The sequence below is a fragment of the Gavia stellata genome, chromosome 16, assembly GCF_030936135.1.
Source record: "Gavia stellata isolate bGavSte3 chromosome 16, bGavSte3.hap2, whole genome shotgun sequence".
Taxonomy (NCBI): Eukaryota; Metazoa; Chordata; class Aves; order Gaviiformes; family Gaviidae; genus Gavia; species Gavia stellata.
Genome location: NC_082609.1, coordinates 5580736 through 5599073, shown reverse-complemented (window position 1 = coordinate 5599073; position 18338 = coordinate 5580736). Strand labels below are relative to the sequence as shown.

At 48.1% G+C, this 18338-nt stretch overlaps 1 protein-coding gene across 1 annotated transcript in view; it reads left to right on the top strand.

The window, feature by feature from the left end:
* The window catches only part of COL23A1 (collagen type XXIII alpha 1 chain), a 192750-nt gene that overhangs the window by 167338 nt on the left and 7074 nt on the right, over positions 1-18338 (top strand). The window contains exons 7-21 of the mRNA XM_059825575.1: positions 1744-1770; positions 2463-2489; positions 8571-8687; positions 9144-9179; positions 9703-9729; positions 10172-10198; positions 11334-11378; positions 11990-12052; positions 13405-13449; positions 13946-14023; positions 15590-15643; positions 16441-16485; positions 16969-17058; positions 17426-17497; positions 18249-18290. Coding sequence (XP_059681558.1) covers positions 1744-1770; positions 2463-2489; positions 8571-8687; positions 9144-9179; positions 9703-9729; positions 10172-10198; positions 11334-11378; positions 11990-12052; positions 13405-13449; positions 13946-14023; positions 15590-15643; positions 16441-16485; positions 16969-17058; positions 17426-17497; positions 18249-18290 — 795 coding nt within the window. The remainder of the gene's footprint in view (positions 1-1743; positions 1771-2462; positions 2490-8570; positions 8688-9143; positions 9180-9702; positions 9730-10171; positions 10199-11333; positions 11379-11989; positions 12053-13404; positions 13450-13945; positions 14024-15589; positions 15644-16440; positions 16486-16968; positions 17059-17425; positions 17498-18248; positions 18291-18338) is intronic.

The window sequence follows — 18338 nt, the reverse complement described above, 5'->3', positions numbered from 1 at the left end:
CCCCTCCTGCGCCAGCTTGGCTAGCGGAGGCTTTGCTGATGGGCTGCAGACCAAATTTGGGAAATAAACTCCAGTAGCACCCTTGAAGAAGCAAAGTCGGTAACCTTGATTGCCTGCTCCTGGCATTATAAAGTGCTATTGTAAAAATAATTGTTCCCAAACTGGGTTTGTTTGCCTCCAAAGGAACCCAGGCAGGACCTGCTTGAGAGTGCCCGGTGTCCGTGCAATACTTTGTGGAACAGCCTAGACTTCATTTTATGAGCTGTTTGCTTGACTTCATTGTTGCTTGGAAGCCCTTTGGGTACTCAGCTGCTCCACTCTTCTCTTACTTATTTTACAGAAGCACAGACTTTTTTATTTCTATGCTAGCTGAACACTAGCCAGCTCCGATTCTTTCAGCTGGATGGTTGTTACAGGAGGTCACAGCGCTCTATTTTGTGTCCACATCCCACTCTATTCCACCACGTTCACTAGAGGGCACCATCTGAAATCTTTTCAAGCTCTGGTCCTAAATCAACTGTGATTTTCGAAGTGAGCAGAAGTCATTCAGTCTTTGCAATAGAAAAGTTACTCCAGATACTTATTTCTAGCCAGTTAGGGGGTGCTTTGTTATAGCTGTACATTACAGAATCACTAAGGTTGGAAAAGACCTGTAAGATCATCAAGTCCAACCATTGCTGTGGTTGGTTTTTATCCTACCCCTGAAGATGACAGATGTCAATGAAAAGAAATCCAGAAGTAACGCAGTAGAAAAGAAAAAAGGAAGGCCAGCTCACACCGCTGTGCTCAGGGCTTGGCCTTGAATTAGCAAAACCCCGTGATGGAAGAGCAGCGCAAACCCCAGCAGCACGCTCCTGCGCCCGATGCCCTTGGCAGGCACGTGGATGCGAACGGCTGCGAGTTGTGCGTGTGCACCGGGCAGGAGCAAGACCTCTGGGTGAGAGGCAGGGAAAATCTCAAAGAAAAAGCAAATTTATCAAACGGCCAAACTCAAACCAGACTGTTTATGATCTCTTCCATGAGAGCAAGGGGCCAGCAGCCTTGCTTAGAGCCAAATTAACAGCAGGAGGGATGCTGTGCGGGGATGCAGATGCTGCCGCTGTCAGCCTCTCTGCTGACCTTCCCCCACTGCAGCCCACCGGGTCCCACTTCAGCAAACACCATGAAATGGGCCAAACCCCGAGATTCAATATTTTTCTATCCTGGAAGGAGGATGCAAAGCAGGCACGTCAAAGCGTGGCTCTGCAGCTTCTCTTTGGGGCTGCAGTGTGTCTCTGCCTGCCTGTCTTACAGAAAGCTGCTCAGAGGAAAGATGACTTATGTCTTCAGCAAATAGGCCAAAGAAAGCAGCCCATCCTCCTTGTTTATTTCAAACAGATGTATAATTGTTGTAATGATATGCTGAGCATGTGTTTTTGTAGAAGTGATTTAATACTTTAAGAAATCTCTTGCATCTCTTCAGCATCACGTGCTTGCAAGCGGCTGTCACGCTGCCTGCCCTGCCCCCGTCCTTCTCTGGTCCTCTGTCCTGGCAGGAGCAGGCAGGACCTCCTTGGCGCTTTTTGGTAGCGTGCTGCTCACGTGAAGCAGTGTGTAACTTAAAATAATAGCATGTATAACTTAAAACAATAGCGAACGCAGCTCAGGTTTGCGAATTGATGAATGCAATCTCCTTGGTTTTGATGTTGTGTGCATCAACGATTCTGCTGTTTCTTAACTTGGATCCTTCTTATGTATTTCCAGGGACCTCCAGGACCAAAAGGGGAAAAGGTAAAGACGGCATGCATGTGGCTTTTGGGGAAGCAGCAGTATGTCCTCCTCCTGCTGTAATTCACTCAGTTCAGGTTACCCCAATACACCAGCATCACATCACCACTGGGTTTTGTTGGGATGTGGAGCTGTGACAGCGGGTTCTCGGGTTGCTTTTGGATGAGCCCTGGGAAGGGGAGGGCAGAAAGAATTTGCAAAGATGTAGGAGGAATACATATGGCCTTAAAGCTCATCCATGCTGCAGGGTTCCTGGTAACTCCTTAAGGGTCAGGAGAGTGACACACAACTCTCTTCTTGCTTTCCTCCAAGAGCAAGGCTGTGGCCTCCATCGCTCTGCGTTTGCATGACATCCTCCCATGAAATTAGAGCAGCCAAAGAAGGCCATTACTGTACTGAAAGTGATGTTAATGCTTGCATGTGTAGGACATAAGCAGTTGCTAGGGGAGCCTTAGAGTTGGAAACAATCCGCTATTTCTGATTTATCATCTGTTTCATCGCCTGCCAGGGCAGAATCTTTCCCTATTGTGTTGTCTTGAGCCCTTCTCCTCCCTGGTTTTGAATACATTAAGCAATAGGACTCTTGCCTCTTCCCTTGTGTGCTGTTCCCACGTCCAGCTGACCCTATGCTCGGTCCTTTGTGGTTGAAATTTGAACTCTAATAGTTGACCCTTGCTGTTTTGCCTAACGTGCAGGGTGAAGCAGGGGACATCGGCCCGAGGGTAAGTAGTGACACGGCACGCTGATTTATTCTAAAATCTGGTTGGGCTTGGTCACCGCACAAAACAAGGCTTCGTGCAGTTTTGTTGCTGCAAACTGAGGTACGGTAACAGCTTTGGAACGTTTAATTTTGCCATTGGAGCTCTTTGCAGTGGTGGTTTTCCTAAGTTTGACCATGGGGAAATGAGAATTGAAGACCTTCAGGTACCCTATTGAAAGGTTTTGCTTTTACTGGACTTTCCTATCCCTGATTCCCTCTTCCAGTGTCAGAGACAGACTCTAAATTTCTTTTGAAGCTGTGCTCCTTATTTGTTGGCATTGGAACACCAGTACGCAGTGGTAAGATCTGGTGGCCCAGGGAAAGGCTTGGCACAGTGTTGTCCAGGATGCAAAGTTCCTCCTTTCTTGCTGAGCTACCCACCTGGGAGCGTGGCAGCACACAGGCAATGTCTAGGCTGCCTTCGAAAATAAAGGGTTTAAAGTAACTGTATGATGCGGGAAAAATGTGCTGGTTATAACATACAGAAATTAATGGAGTTTTGTGGAAATGGCTCTCGTGGGGCTGCATGAAGTTGAGATTTACTGCAGTGCATCAGGATGGGTCCCTGCGGGGCATGAGGGGGACGCGGCTGTCCCATGGTCCCCGCTGCGATGCTGGCGATGGCAGGGGTAACACAAAGTCTCCCATGTCGGGGATGAGATGGGACGGCTCACCGCAAGGTCTGCAGTATTTCCAAGGTGGGCTCCGTCGTGGTAACAGACGTGCGGTTGGCCATGGGTTACGGGCACCTGCTGGAAACCCCGCAGTGGGAATGTGCTGGGGTGCTGGTGCACGGGCCCCACGCAGGGGACGGATTTGGAGCTGGCACCCAAGAGTCAGCTGGTAAGCTTAGATGCCGTTGCTAGAAACGTAGCCAGGACCTCAGTGGTTAACATCGGGCGGAGATGCCTCAAGAGTCATTTTTCTTTTTTCCCCTGGAGGCTGTTAAGTCGCTTTTTGGAGTTGGTGTCATTTTCTGAAGCAGCTCCCAACCGCCTTGGGTGCGTTTGGAAATGTCACCCTCAGGCTCCGAAAATTTCTCCAATAGATTTATGCCCTGCGTGGCTGAGGAGGGGCTCGACGTAAGGTCTCAACCTTGTCTAAGTGCCCACCCACACATTCAGAAAAGGCTTTAAGAGGTGATTCAGGGGCACATGGGCATGAGTTTTCACTCCTTGGCTGGGGCTGTGGATGACTTCGCGGCTGGTGACTCGGGCGATGCCGGAGGAGATGCTTAGGCTCCGAAGCCCCGGTGGTCTGTGCTGGCGGATAACGCGGGAGCCCACCTCCTGCCGCGGCTCCTGTTTGTGCTGCGGGAGATGCTCTGGGGACAGGCTCCGTCTGGACTTGCAGGGGCGGATGCCGGCTCCCAAGGTAACACTTGTCCTATGTTTTAATCTACCAATAAAAATATGTGGTTTTTTTCCTCCTGACTTGCGTTTGTCCAGATTTTGCTTGACTTTTCCATTTATTTATGTCTTTTTGCACAAGAGTAAGAAAAAGCCTCACAAACAATTTAGGAGGAAAGGGAGAGAAACAAGCCTGCCAGAACCATGCCGCAAGTAGGTCTAACAACTGGTGCCCGGCTTTGAAAATAGCTTCCTTTATGTCTCCAGGCACTCAGGGTTGTGGATTGGATATGAAACTTCTTAATACCATCTGGCCCAGATTATTTTTTATTTCTTAATTTCATCTATCTTTTTCCTTAAGTTTCAGTGGTGGCTTTGTTTAGCTGATTTTGAAAGATGTGTCACAGCAAGTCATCGCATCAACGGGAGGATAAATAACTAGGAATATATCCCGTGCTGCCTCCCAAGTAAATGTGCGTGTCTATGGGTGGTGGAGTGGGGATAGTGTGTGTCAGTGAACACAAAAATATTATTATTAGGAATGATAGATTAAAAGAGAATAATGCTTGGGGCGGCTTTGGAGGGACTGTCTGCAGTGGAAGTGAGATGAAGACAATGAGGGATTAGCTACTGAATATGTTCGTGTCTACGCTGCTTCTCTTTCTGCCTCTAGTAAACACCTGCCGCCAGCATGGACAAAAAAGAGATTATTGCACATGCGAGTGTGCCTAACGCAGATGTCGGAGGGTGATTTTGGAGAGCTGATGAAGGAGTTCACATTGGGTTGTCTAAGGCACTGAACGCTAGTGCTTGCAAAAACAGCATCGGGGAGGCTTTTGCACAGCCTCACCTAACCAGGGTGGAGAATAAACATACTCAAATATACTGACAAAACGCCTGTAAGTGTATTTACAGGGAGAAACCAAGAGCAGATTCCCTCTGCTCTGGGGAGGAAAGAGGGAGTTGAAGCAGGATGCTGCCAAGGCTGGGACTGCTGTGCCCTGATATTTGTGCTTGTATTTCTCTCTTAAAATCAAACATACTGTTACACCTCTACAAAGGACTGTTTTTATAAGCCAGACTCGCTCCCTGAGCCAGCCCTGGGATGACCACTCTGGATTTATTGCCTTAGCCTGGGTGATCTTGTTCTTACTGATAGTTCAGATGTTTAGACAGTTGATGGGATTGATGAATTTTTGCACATCTGGGCTAGCGGATGCACAGGGCGTGTGGCAGCAGCGCCGGGTTTGCTCTTGAGAGGGGGAAAAGGGGCTTCTACTTGTGAGAGAAATGCTCTTGTCTCCAGTGGCACGTGCAGCATGCTCCTGTTCGATGGCCAGTGCCGATGGAGATGGCACCAGTAACGTCTGCACCGGTATCCTGAGCTGCTGTGGGACTAAATGCTGGCGTGGCTGAACTGGCTCTGTAGCGACAGGCTGGAGTTTAGGCTGCAGATAGAAAAGTAGCTTTTTTTCCTCTCTTAGTTTTTGCAAGAAGATAAGTGCTTGCTAAGCTCATGTTGCAGATAAAAGCTCAGCATGGAAAGCATCCTGCAGAGCTCACAGTCAACAGAGAGATGTATGGATATTTTATTATACTTTTTACTTCATTTCTTTTTTTGGAACTTTATGTTGAAATGGCTAAATCGAGTACCTTAAAGCTGGAAATTGCCAGCATTCAAGGTTTCTGTGCTCTAAGACTACTTTGCTGCAGAGGGTCAGACCCAACAGCCAGTTAGCCCAGTGCTCCGTGACCAGATGCATTGGGAGAGTGGAAACATGGAGCAGGAATGTGTAACTCCATCACACTTAACTGCTCTCCTGGAGCCCCGTTATCTATGGCCCGAACATTTCTTGGGCTAGAGATGGTGTCTCTGTATTTAATAGCCCTCAGGGCTGTTCACCTTTCATGGGCCCATCTGTAACAGAGATTGTTTAAAGTTAAATGTGCGCTGGCTGGATTTGGTAGGATACGGCATGTTTGGCCTCAGAGCAAATGCAAAATGTCATTTCCCATGGAAACAGATAGGGCTGGGCTTGGGACGTGTTTACTTGGATGGTGCTCAGCAATCTGAAGGGATAAGAAAAAAGTTTCAGATCCTGCCTTGCTCCTCGGGCTCTTCTGAAAATCCCACTTCATGCTCTTGTGTATCTTGATGCACATAAGAAGCCGTAAAACTAGGTCCTTTGGGTCTGCCACAAAACCCTTAGCTTGCAGTAGAGCCTTCCTGGTGGTTTCTGTAGTATCTGGAGGGCCTGGCCGAGCGCAAGGGCTCTGGGTCCCCATTAATTTCGATGTGGTGTTATCTTGGTTTTTGAAGATCTCAGGATTTCAGTATTGTTCCTCCCCAAAATAGCTGTATTTGAGTGAGGGCTGAGCTAAAGCCTCTCTCTACAGCTGGAAAAAAATTCTTGGGTGGGGTTTATTTTCCAGGCTAGATTAGTTTTTCTGTCTGACTCTACTTTTCCCTTCCCTTTCTGAGATGACTGCGTTAAAACATCCGTGCTCGATGTACCTGTGCACACTTGCCGCTACGCCTGTCCTGGGAGGCTGGGCAGGAGGTGGGCTTGCCTGTGCAACGTTTACCCCACAATTGAGTTTGGGGTTCTTTGTGTGAAAGGCTTAAAAGCTCATGGGTAATTTGGACAAGAGGTTTGCTCCTTGGAAACCTTCCAAAATCCTCATGGAGGATGTGCTGTGTGTTCCCGCAGGGCTTCCCGTGGCTTCGCTCCATCCCTTCGGTCCTCCTATGGATGTGTGCAGGGATGGATGGGGGAGAGGGGGACGCAAGCAGTGTCCTGAGAAAGGGAAATGTCTTACTGCTTCTCCCTAGATAGATAAGTGGAAAGGCTGAAAGACAATAGCAATGACTACTGACATGGTCTGAATACATTGTTTTTGCATCATATAAATCTGAGAGATTTATCTGCATTTTGCAGGCTGGGGATTATATTAGTATTCATTTTAGCCTCTGGAAAAAAAAAAATATTTGGTCTCGGGAGAAATGCTGGGATATATCCCTTGTGGGGTTTGCTGGAATAATGCTTTTTATTCTGCAGAAAGCCCTGCAGTAGGGGAATCCTCTGTACCCCAGCTGCTTTGAATGTCCTATTGTGCAGTAAACGAATGAAAAGATACTTGTTTCCCTATGTCCATTTACTGCTTACCAAGCTCCAGTGTATCCAGAACGTTAAAACAACCCCTGTTGGCTACCTGGATGATTTCCTCCTTATGCACCAATTAATTAATGGAGAAAAATTGTTATATATTGTTAAAGCCTTTAAAACTCGCTCTTCTGCTGTGCTTTCGTCTTAAATTCTTGCTCTTTCCTCCTCTGCCTCTCACTGTACCTGGCTAGATGGTTTTTCCCCGCCTCAATCATGGATTTCTGGCTAACGATCAGCTTGTCTTTAGCCGGCGAGTGCTCAAGGTAGAGACATATCGGATCTGCTGCCACTGGTTTGCTGTGATTCTTTGAGTTGCTTTGGTTTCTTCTTTCTGGCTGAAAGTGCACTATTTCTATTTTAAATTGTCACTACCGTGGTTACATTCCAAGGTGCTTGTTGGGAGCGCGCTTGAGTGAAACCCCACTGGAATTTAGGGGGAGTTTTGTCAAAGTAGAGAGACAAAAAACTGATGGGTTTTAGCATTTGGTCCTTTGTGAGAATTGGGAATCAAGCAGCAAAGTCCTATAAATGTTAATATGAACAGTGCTGGTATTGTAAAATCAAATGCATTAAAACTAGAGTTGTCTAAGTCCTCATACTCTAAACGTGACGTTTTTAATTAGGCAAAATTCAGTGAGAGACTCTTGACTTGACCTAATTGGATGCAGCGTTCGGCATTTGCAATAGGATTTTTTTAAAAACTATGCAAGTGATTTAGGAGCACGGATCTTGTTGAAAGGCGGTGGGATTTGTGCTGCTAAGTCACTTAAGGACTTCTGAAAATCCCACACTTGTCCCTGATTTGAGGGTGGACCACATATTAAATACAGTCCTCATACTGCCTCGGTGGTAACCCTTCCAGATGTTTCGAAAAGATTTACGAGACGGCCTTTCCGTGAGGCTTTCCATTGTGCAGCCGCATGGATGTGCCCGGCCACAGCCCCGGGGCTGGGCTGCGGCAGCCGGTGGTGGGTCGGGAGCCGATAAGTGGGCAGCGGAGCCCCGTGGGGTGCTCCCCTCTGGAGCAGGCACCTACCAACCCTTCACAATCACACGGAGGTATTTTTGCATCCAAGCAATGCTGGGTGCGAGCTGTGCTGGATGTTAATGTGTGGGCTTGGTTGTATTTAAAGGATACTACTAAGAGCTACTTTTTTTTGGTGTGGTGCACTAAGCTATGGAAGTGTGTGCATGCTCCATGCCAGCATGTTGTTGGGTCTGGGTTATTTCTGGGTGCTGTCGAGTTGGTGGTTTCCATGCAGACAGTGGCTGGGCAGGGGCTTAATGAGATAAAACCTCATTGGAAGGCATTGAAAAAAATCCTGGTTAAGGAACCAGACCCAAAGGGCGTGAAGTGGCCACGAGCTCCCAGCCTTCCCAATTGGCAGCTGTAATTAAATTCATCCGGGACAGCGGAGGCCAGGGGTGCTGATGGCTCAGGGATGCAGTGCATGTGTCACAGGCACCCCGCGGCCACCGCTTGCCAATGCCACTTCATCTCACCATGTCTGTGTGAACTTCTTCCAGGGCGATCAAGGTCAAGATGGAGCCACTGGCCCCCCTGGTCCGCCAGGACCCCCAGGTGCCCGGGGGCCTCCTGGTGACACAGGAAAAGATGGCCCAAGAGGACCTCCAGGCCCCCCTGTAAGGACGGGAGATGCACAGCGAGCACGTGCCGGGCAGTCCCCAGCCCAGAGAGGGAGAGGAGGGTGAAGGGTGTCCCCTTCCCCGGTGCTGCCACCCCAGCCGCTGGGTCCCCAGCCTGGGCCAGCGGTTGGGCTCGGATGGCCACTCATATAGCAAAGCTTTGGGGCATGGGGCCAAGGGAGCAGGAGGGGATCTTCCATCTTCAGTTTTGGAGCAAAGAGCTGGACCTGGAGCATGTATTTGCGGGTGCTGGTGGTAACTCAGAGAGCCCAGAGGAGATCTCTTCTCTGATCTGTAGCCTTTAGATGACCTGTTGCAGATTTCCAGATCACTGGCAATTCATTTAATAAAAAAATAGACTGCAGCACGATGCTACTGAACATCCTAATTATCACTGAGCGTTTTGGAGAACGAGGGATAATACTTTCAACGTTGGCCTTTTTATTTTTGCAGGGTTTCAAAGGTGAGCCAGGAGAGGACGGCCTCATGGTTAGTATTGCCCAGAAGCATCTGTGTGTGCGTGCCCCTCGCCCCCCTCCCTTTACACCACCCTTCAGCTCGCTGCAGCAAGTGTTTTTGTGTCGTTGCTTATGCACGCCAAAAAAACCCTGTGGGAAATTATAGACGCCCTAAAACAGATGTTTGTCCAAGGGTACCTGTGCCAGCAGGGAGAAAGGAGGCCGCTCTTTGTCCCCTTGGCTCCTCTGGAGGGATGTGCTGCTCCTGTATCCCTACTTCTGCCCCTCTAAAGCCTCCTGGCATAGTAACTCCAGTTCAGTAAGGTCTAGGCTGGGTAAAAAGGTGCTTATAATGCATAAAATACACAAGCCATAAAAGAATATTTATTATTTATTGGGAGCAGAGAGAATTTATGGCTGTATTTGTAAGGGAAGATAAGAAGTTGGCATCTGTGTCCTTTTTTTTCATGGGAATTAAAGTACTCTTGGAAATGTTTTTATCCTCTCATGCTCTATTGTCAAACAAGTATACCAACTACTCTTACATTCAACAGGGTGCCAGGGGACCTCCAGGACCAAAGGTGGGTAATAAGTAATTTCTTACCGGTCTAATTTTAACACAAATTTTTGAAATATTGCTGCGTAAGGGGGGTGGAGATGAACATACGTATTTTGCACTGGACTTGCACTCATCTGTATATAGCAGATACAAAATTTCTAAGGTATCACATTAGCCGTTGACTTGGAGCTGCAAATGTCTGAATGTGTTACCTACTCAATACCATAACCACTGCCCATGTTAAAACCTTGAAATGGGGTGGAGGGAGCCACGGGGGGGCTGGAAGCTGGTGTGCTGTGGGAATGTGCTTCCTTGCATTTTTTGGGGGCGGGGAGGAGGATAAAGATGATCAACACAAGCCAAGTATTTTAATTTTACAATTCATTTTGACTATCCGTACAATTGGTCTTATTTTCTGTTAATTCCCTAAACTTCTTTCTCCTCTGTGTTTGTTGCTGTTGAAGGGTGAGCCTGGCATCCAAGGGAAAAAGGTAAAACAGTGATTTTTTTTTTTCTTTGCTTTGCTTTGCTTGGTGCTCGACTAGGGAAACCATTGCGAGAGACCCATGGAGAAGCCGTGGCTGTCCATACTGAGCCTTTCTTTGTGTTCCCTGGGCTTTCTCGCACATGCGACCCTGAAGCATGGGCACGGCTGTGCCTGTAGCCTGGTTTTCATTACCACAAGTGAGCCAGAAGCTGCAATCACATCTGCCCAATCAACAAAGAATAAAATAGCAAATGCCAAACAAAGCAGTAGGTCTTGAGCCCTTTCACTCCAATAATTCAAGCTGAACTGAGAAGTGCCTGAAGGCTGTTATATGCTCAGGGACCCCCATGATGGGTTTGAGGTTCCTGGGATGGGCATCACCGCACAGAACCTCGATCTCATGGGGATTGCCCACTCTCTCAAGGACAGGCATGCTGCTTGGGCCGGGCGTTGAAGACTGCAGGAGATTCACGTGTCTGAGCTCTCCACGTTTTCTTCTCATGGTGCCGTCAAGTAGTGGATAAATCACTGCCGTTAGCTGAAGCCAAAGCGCTGACATGGCCCAGCCTTTCCCTCTTACTGCTTTGCCCCAGAACAGGTGTGGCCATGAGTGTTTTTCAGGCCAGAATTTGGCTTAAAAATTTCATAACTGACCAGTAAAAGTAACCTCTTCAGCATCTATGAAGTGGTTTTACTCCGAGAGAACAACAAAGCATGACAAGTGAAACAAGAAAATCTCCTCCTGGCAGATGGGTGTGCCGGTGACTTGTGGTGAAGTCCATGAGGATGGGTGGCAGCTTGCAGGAGGCCTTTGGGACCCAAAAAGCCTGAATGGATTAAATATCTAATTTCTATTAAACGTGGGAGAGCACCTTCCCCAGGGCCTGCTGTAAGCAAATTCTGGGAGATGCCCATCTACCGCCCCGGGAGCAGAGGAGGCAGAGGCAGAGCTGGGTGGGGGGAGCAGGGCACCATTCTGGAGCCTCCTGGGCTCTTTGCTGCAGCTTTCCCCCAGCCTCCTGCAAACCTGAGTGGGTCTCAGGTCTGTGCAACACTCAGTGGAGTCAAATGATGTGCTGGATCCTAACGGTAAGTGTGTACAAGCTCTTTGTGTTTCACTTTTTATATTTTTTCATCAGGGTGATGATGGGATCCCTGGGGAACCAGGACTTATGGGCCCTAAGGTATGTTCTGCTCTGTGTCCATCTAATGTATGTGCTTGGCAGCATCTTTTGCTATCTGGTTTCTTGGCACAGTATCACAGTTGGGGCAGGTTGAGAAGCACATTTCTCCCCTGACATGGAAAAAGAACAAAAAAAATGAGAAAGAGAAGCATAACTCACCCCTCTGCCATGGTAGCTCTGCCAGAAGTAGTGTGCAAACACAACCTGTTGACTATGGCAGAGAATTGCTGTTTAGAAGCTCCTCTTGCAGAAGTAAATTGGGGGAGTGTTGCTGGGGGTGGCCCGGAGCTGGGGTTCGGGATGGGGGTTTGCACTGGCCAGATCAGGGTGCAGCAGGCTCTTCACAGGAGCCTTCTCCAGATGCTGTGGTTTTGGGGCTAACTTTATGGCTGAACATACCACCCGCAGCCAAACTGTTAAGCCTGAAAGGTTCATTTTTATCTCAAAAACTCCCCTTTTGTACCTAGGCAACGTGATGTATTTCAGGCTAAAAGCAGAGCTTTGCTCGCTCACGTATGTAAAAGTAAAGATAAAGCAAGAAAATTATAACCTGAAGAAATCTGTTCTCCATCCTCCCCATACAGCATTTGTCGAAATTGTCTCGTTTTCAGGGAGAAAAAGGAAGCGCGGGTCCCAAGGGAGAGAACGGCACAGATGGCTTGCCAGGACCCAAGGTAAATAAAAGTCCATTAGCTGGGGAAGCTGGGCGCAGCGCTACTGAGGCAGAGGGGTTCGGCTGAGTAGGTGTTTCAGGCCTTTGCCCTCTAAAAGGCTCATAAAATGCCCAAACTGAAACAAAACAGGGGGACGTTAAGAAGTATTTTACCTTTTCCTGGTGATTTAATGAAAGCTACATTTAAGCAGAGATCAGTATAAGGGTTTTTAAAATTGTCTCCTTGCATGTTTTTCATTGAATTGCCTCATCTTCCCCAAGAGAGCTAAACCTCTGATCACACTTTGATCCGATGTATTGATGGCTGCGGTATTGTTTCAAAGCCCAGAGCACTTACGTGCCGTCCTGTTCTACTGACCTTCATAACTGCCAAGAAATGCAGTAAGACAGTCTTGATATGTTAAGTGGTGATGATGAGACCCGGACAGCATTCGTGGGCTGTTATTTCTCCCCTCAGCTGCTTCTTATTTAGTAGGATCTGTATCAAGTCGTGTTTTCTATATCAAACAACCATGGCTCCTTGTTGGGCAAGAAATTGTATGTGATGAAGAAGCATGGGCTCAGGTGACCTTTAGCCACTATTTTTTTTTTCTAAAACCATAGTAGTGGTGCTGGTTTGTTCCCCTGGGATCTGCTGAATTGAGTTTTCCTATGGAGAATCTTTGCATTTATACCATTTTTTTACTTTATGGAGGGCTTTAATTTGGCCAGCAAAGGGATTTCCATGTGCCAAAAAGGCACATTTTTTGAATCCTGCACTGAATTTCAGGTCACTGCTGTGAGAGTGCTACAGCTTTCCAAAACTTTCCAACTTTGAAAAAAAAAAAAGGGGGGGGGGCGGTTTGGAAAGCAGAGGGGGAGGGGAGGGAAAAAAAGGGGGTGAAAAAAGAAAGAAAAAAAAGGAAAAATTTGGCACAGTCCTTTTCCTTAAACTCACCCTCAGAAATGGTTTAAACACGTCAGCTGAAAATTTCCACACACAAAATTCAGCCTAAAGCAAAGAGAGAGCCATGTGAAACTTCAGCGCACAAAGAGCCGGAGCTCGGCAGGCTCGGAGCAGACAGCGGAGCCGGGGAGCGGCACGGCGCATCAGCGTTACGGGGAGCTCAGCCCCTCTGCCATGAGATGTTTTCTTACTGTCAACTAGCTCACACCAACGCTATTTTTTGCAAAATATATTTGCTCTGAAGTCAAATCTATTTTTTTGCTAGGAGAAGCAGTGCCTTGTTGGTGCCATTCTTCTTCTTAATCTAAAACGTATCTTGGCATCTCGCGTAGTTACAGTATTTTTAAGATAAATACCCTTTATTTTCCTTGGTCTCTTTGAACCAAAAATGTGATTTTGATTTTCAGGGTGAACCTGGTGAGAAGGGAGGAATTGGCTCCATCGGACCCCGGGTATGATGTTCAGGGTTTTGCTTTTTCAGTTTGGAGTGGTGTATTTGCCTCGACCTGAGCTATTCCCCACCACCACTTTCTGCTTAGTATGTGGTTGAAACGCTTCAGGATCGGTTCAGGGCTAGAAAACGGAGATGCTGCATATTTAAACAAATCATTATGTAGGTACCAGATGCTGCCATGGGAGATAGCTCTGGGAAATGCAGTCAAGTCCCATTTTTCTTATCAGTGGGATCATCCTGGGACCCTTTTTTTGCAAGAGGGAAGCTGTGAATAGGGTAATCAAGTGAGGACTTTGATGCACTTCTCATTTATACAAATCTATGCCCTTTTGAGGTTTGGTTGATGACAGTTACAGCTGTCAGACTAGGAATTCAAAATTGATGGTGTTTCTAAGGTGATAATCCCCAAAACACCTGGGTGTCAGGTCTTTGCTTTCATACCACCTGCTACTCAGATGCTGCAAAAACTCAGTAGGATTCATCCCCGGTTGCAGGGTCCCCCCGGCCTGAAAGGGGAACAGGGTGACACCGTAGTGATCGACTATGACGGCCGAATCCTGGATGCGCTCAAGGTAAGCCCGCACCACGGCCGTGTAGATTCCTACGGGTTAATGGGAAAGGACTGAAAAACTGCTGAGCTCTGCTACGTTGTGGCACCATGTCTGTCCCCGTCCTACTTCTCCTTCCCGAGGTCTCGGTCTCAGCACAGAGCTGGCCGGGAGGGAAGAGCTTACTGCATCTGGGGGCTGAGGATATTTAGGATGTACCAGCAAAAACGGTGGCAAAACTCGAGGCTGTGAACTCGGGCTGGGTACCAGGCTCGTGGGATCCAGCTTTGGGATCTGAGTGAGTTAATATTCTGCAGGTAAAAGCAACCTGACACAGCCCGTGACATATAAACAGCTGATGCAATGACTGTGATCAACCAGATTACAGCTTAAATACTGCTGGCTGCGGGGTGTTATTCCCGTGGTACGGTGCGGAGCCACAGTTTTCACTGCGCATCTTCCGGAGCGGTTTTCTCTGCAAGCAGCGGTCGGGGTGCAGGAGGAGGGGGAACGGTGCCCAAGCCCTAACCTGCTTGACCGAGCAGCACCCTGCCATTTTTGTTAAGATGAAAGAAGCCGAATAGAATAAATACTTAATTACAGACATATTTGAGAACCATCCTAATTGTTTTATAACAGGCTGCAGGGGTACACAAAGTGATGGTAATTACCGTTTGCCAGATGTCTGCACGGCATGCGGCTTTGTGAGTCAAGTTTGTGGAGTGCAGTGGTTAGAAAGGCTCCATCAAATGTCTGGAGAGTTCATCTGCTGGGCCCAGACCCTCTCCCGTGTGCTGCATGAGGAGATTGCTGAGGGGCACGTCACTGAACCTCGCTAACTTTGCCGTTTTTCTGCTTGTGAGCTGTTTTCGGTGTTTGCTCGCTGACCTGTCTCATGGACAGAGCTTTGGAAAGGGGTGGCTTTACATGGTTTCCAGTGTGATTAAATGTGACGGTATTTGAGTATGCAGTCATGGAAAAAGGTGCTTGGGGATGTGATGCGGTTTTGTTTTTCAGCTGAGCGAGACCATGACTTTTGCTGTTTGAGGTCATTTGCACGTTGCAAAATATTGGTTCATCTCAAGGCATTTCATGGTCTCTGCACCCAGCAGTGCCAAGGGAAAATAGCTTATTTAAGTGTGCAAGGTTTTCCTGCTGTTAATGCTCACACAAATGTCTTCGTTTCCCCTTTTAATTGCACCTCCCCAGCTGGTTGTTGCTGTTTTCAGCAGGATGCTTCTCCCCAGCCTGGATGGCTGGAGAGGGGAGAATGCAAAAAGAGGAGCCCAGATTTGGGGCCACACCTCCGACTAAAGGCATTTTGCCTCTTAACACACGTACTGCTGCACCTGCACACCCAGCTAGTTCCGGCTGCGTTTTCTTTTGCACGTATATCCCCTGTGCCAGGGGGGCCCTCGGGTCGTTTCGCATTAGTCGAGCTCATCATGGTGCCTGGGCAGCCCCGGTCACACGAGTGGCTGTTGTAGATCGCCGTTGGGAGCTGCTCCCGACTCGTCCCTGGCAGCACGAGGGTAGTGTGCCATATTCATATTAGTCATGCTCGTGCCCGTTTTGTTTGCTGTGTTTCAGGGTTCGCCGGGTCCCCCAGGGCCACCAGGCCCCCAAGGTGCTCCAGGTCCCAAGGTGAGCCCAACATCTGCCATGCAGACGGTGTTTTCTAGTGAGCAACATGGTCATTAGCAGCTCTCCGTGTAGCAAGTGTCTCCCAAGCCAAAATAAGGCAGGCGATGCTGCCTGCGGGATTTGGGGCTATGTGTGGTAAAGGAAATGCTATTTAACCCGTCCTCTGGCTGAAAAAGGAGGTTTTCGCACAACAGGCAAAGTTTTGTTGACCTGTCTCTGGTCTCCAGTCTCTTCCCGAGTATGCTGTCCCAGAAACAAACCCACTCTCTGTCCTACGCCTGACAAGGGAAATCCCAGCCCCTCCGAGATTTCCTCATTACATGTGTCAGGAGGCAGAAGGAAATGGGAGAAGCAGTTGTGAGGATGGGCTGTGGGTCCCAAAGGCTGTGCTGAGCCCCGCTCCATCCCACCTGCCCCGCGTGCCGCTTACTGCCCCGGCACCGTGTCCGAGCGGGACCACTCTGTCCTCCTGCTTTGCAAGCAATAGCAGTAACCTACAGTCAGCTGTAGTTTCTTTAAAAGAAGAATTGAACTTGCAGAAAAGCATTTCTTGGAAGAATGGGATGGGGCAGGATTTTGATGCCTCTTGAGGTCTCCGTGTCACCCAAATCTGGATGAGCCAGTAATGCTGGCACATCACTGCAACCTCCTTGCTGCTGCTCCTGAGCCTGGCAACACCAAACCCATAACCACAAGAGTTGATACACATGAATAACTCGTTTCTTCACAAAATGCTTTCCTGAGATGATTTCCTGATTTAACTTACCGTGGGCTCCCCTTTCTTTGTGTCGCTTCAGGGAGAGCTGGGCTTGCCAGGTCCACCTGGACTGGACGGTGAAAAGGTGCGTGGGGCATGGCTGGATCGAGCGAGACCTTGCAGGAGCCGAGTTCAAAAGGAGTTTACTGTGTGCCCATGAGAGCTGCCGCTGTGAAAAGCAAATCTCAGCCTGCCAGGAGCAAGCTCTGCCCTGTAATGTTTAGCTGCATCTCCTTGAGTTAATTGCCCGTTGCTTACGGCCCTGTGCTCAGCCATGAGCGTGCAGATGCTGCTCGTGGCCACGTCTGCTGAGCTAAAGAGGCTCCTTTTACGAGTGGTTCATCAGACGCTGTCTCAAATTCCCAACCCTAAGTGGCTGCAATCCCTGCTACGGCTCAGCCAAATTCTGCTGCACCTGCAAAACCGGTGTATGTAAGTTTAATGTTAAAACATGTTTTCTTGAGCTCATGCTGCGATCTGGAGAGAAACAGCGGAAAGGCAGAAATGGCTGTTGTGGGGGGGGTTTAACATTTTTCTCCTAAGCAAGTTGTTTTCTGTAAACTTCCAGGGTCCCAAAGGAGCGAAGGGTGACCAGGGCAGCGCGGGGATCACGGGACAGAAAGGAGAGACAGGAGAAATGGGCTTACCAGGTCCACCGGTACGTCCCTCTTTCTGTCCCCGTACCTCTGCTGCTTGGTTCTTTCATGTATTGATTTCTGCAAATGCTCAGCATATGGCCCGGTTTGCTGATTTAAGCAATGGCCTGTCCACACTGTGTTACTGCGGAGCTGGAGGATGCGGCAGCTTTGAATTTTCTTTGCTAATGATGATGATAACGGCTTATTCAGAAGGTGATCTAAACCGGTAGCAAGGAGGAGAAAAATCTTCTCTCAAGTCCCCTGGGGATGAACATGAGCTTTGCTTGAGTCAAGGCAGGAGTTTAGAGGAAGACAAATGTATTTTTCTCTCTTGTTTTTGCTTTCCTGGAAGATGCACGACATCAGCGTTACATTCTTATCTTTTAGGGAGCAGAAGGGCCGAAAGGAGACAAAGGAGAAAAAGGAGACACTGGGTCACCGTGTTTGCAGAATAATCACGTAAGATCTTGGCAACATAAAGCCTCTTTCGCAACGTGGGGTCAGGCGAAATCGGGGTGTACGGGCTGGAGCTGCCGCTTCTGTATCTATCAGCGTAGCGGAGGGGAGCAAAACCTAGCTGTTTTCTACAAGAACTTTCAGATGCTTCTAAATGGGGTTTATTCGTTAGGGAAGAACACTTTGCACATTCGGCACCACAAAGTTACTTTAGATTTTGCATTGATGGTTGAGATATTGGATGCTGCTGTTAAAATTACGTTTTGTTCTAAAAACATATTGGGCTTCTTGCAGTTTTATAGGATTTCTGCATCCTTTTTTCCTTATTGATGCCTTTTGCTTAAAAAAAAAAAAGTGGTGGGTTTTGATAGTTTTTTATTAATGACATGAGAGCTCTAATTTTGGTTTTTGTTGGGGTTTTTTGTTTGGTTTTTTTAATCAAAAAGGCTGGTTTCCTCCGGTCTGTGCAGAAAATTGCATCATTTTCCGTTACATCCCTTTTGCGACTGGCAAATACACTGAGTAGCGTGGGGTCACGCCTCTTATTTCAGAGGCTAGCTTGATTCACACGCTGATTGAGATTCATTTATTTATAAATCCTACGAGCAGCTCTTTGACTAGCAGATACTTTAATTAAAGCCATTAAATCAGAGGACATTAAATCATGACTCTGGGCTGTGTGAGGTTTCCGTTCCCAAACTGTCGCCTTTCTGTGCCCAGCCCCGTTAACGTGCCGTTTAATTCCCTTCTGCAGATCATACCCGAGCCCGGACCCCCCGGATTACCCGGCCCTATGGTAGGACTCTGGAAAGCGGCTCGTGCAATTGAGCATTGCTGCAGATTT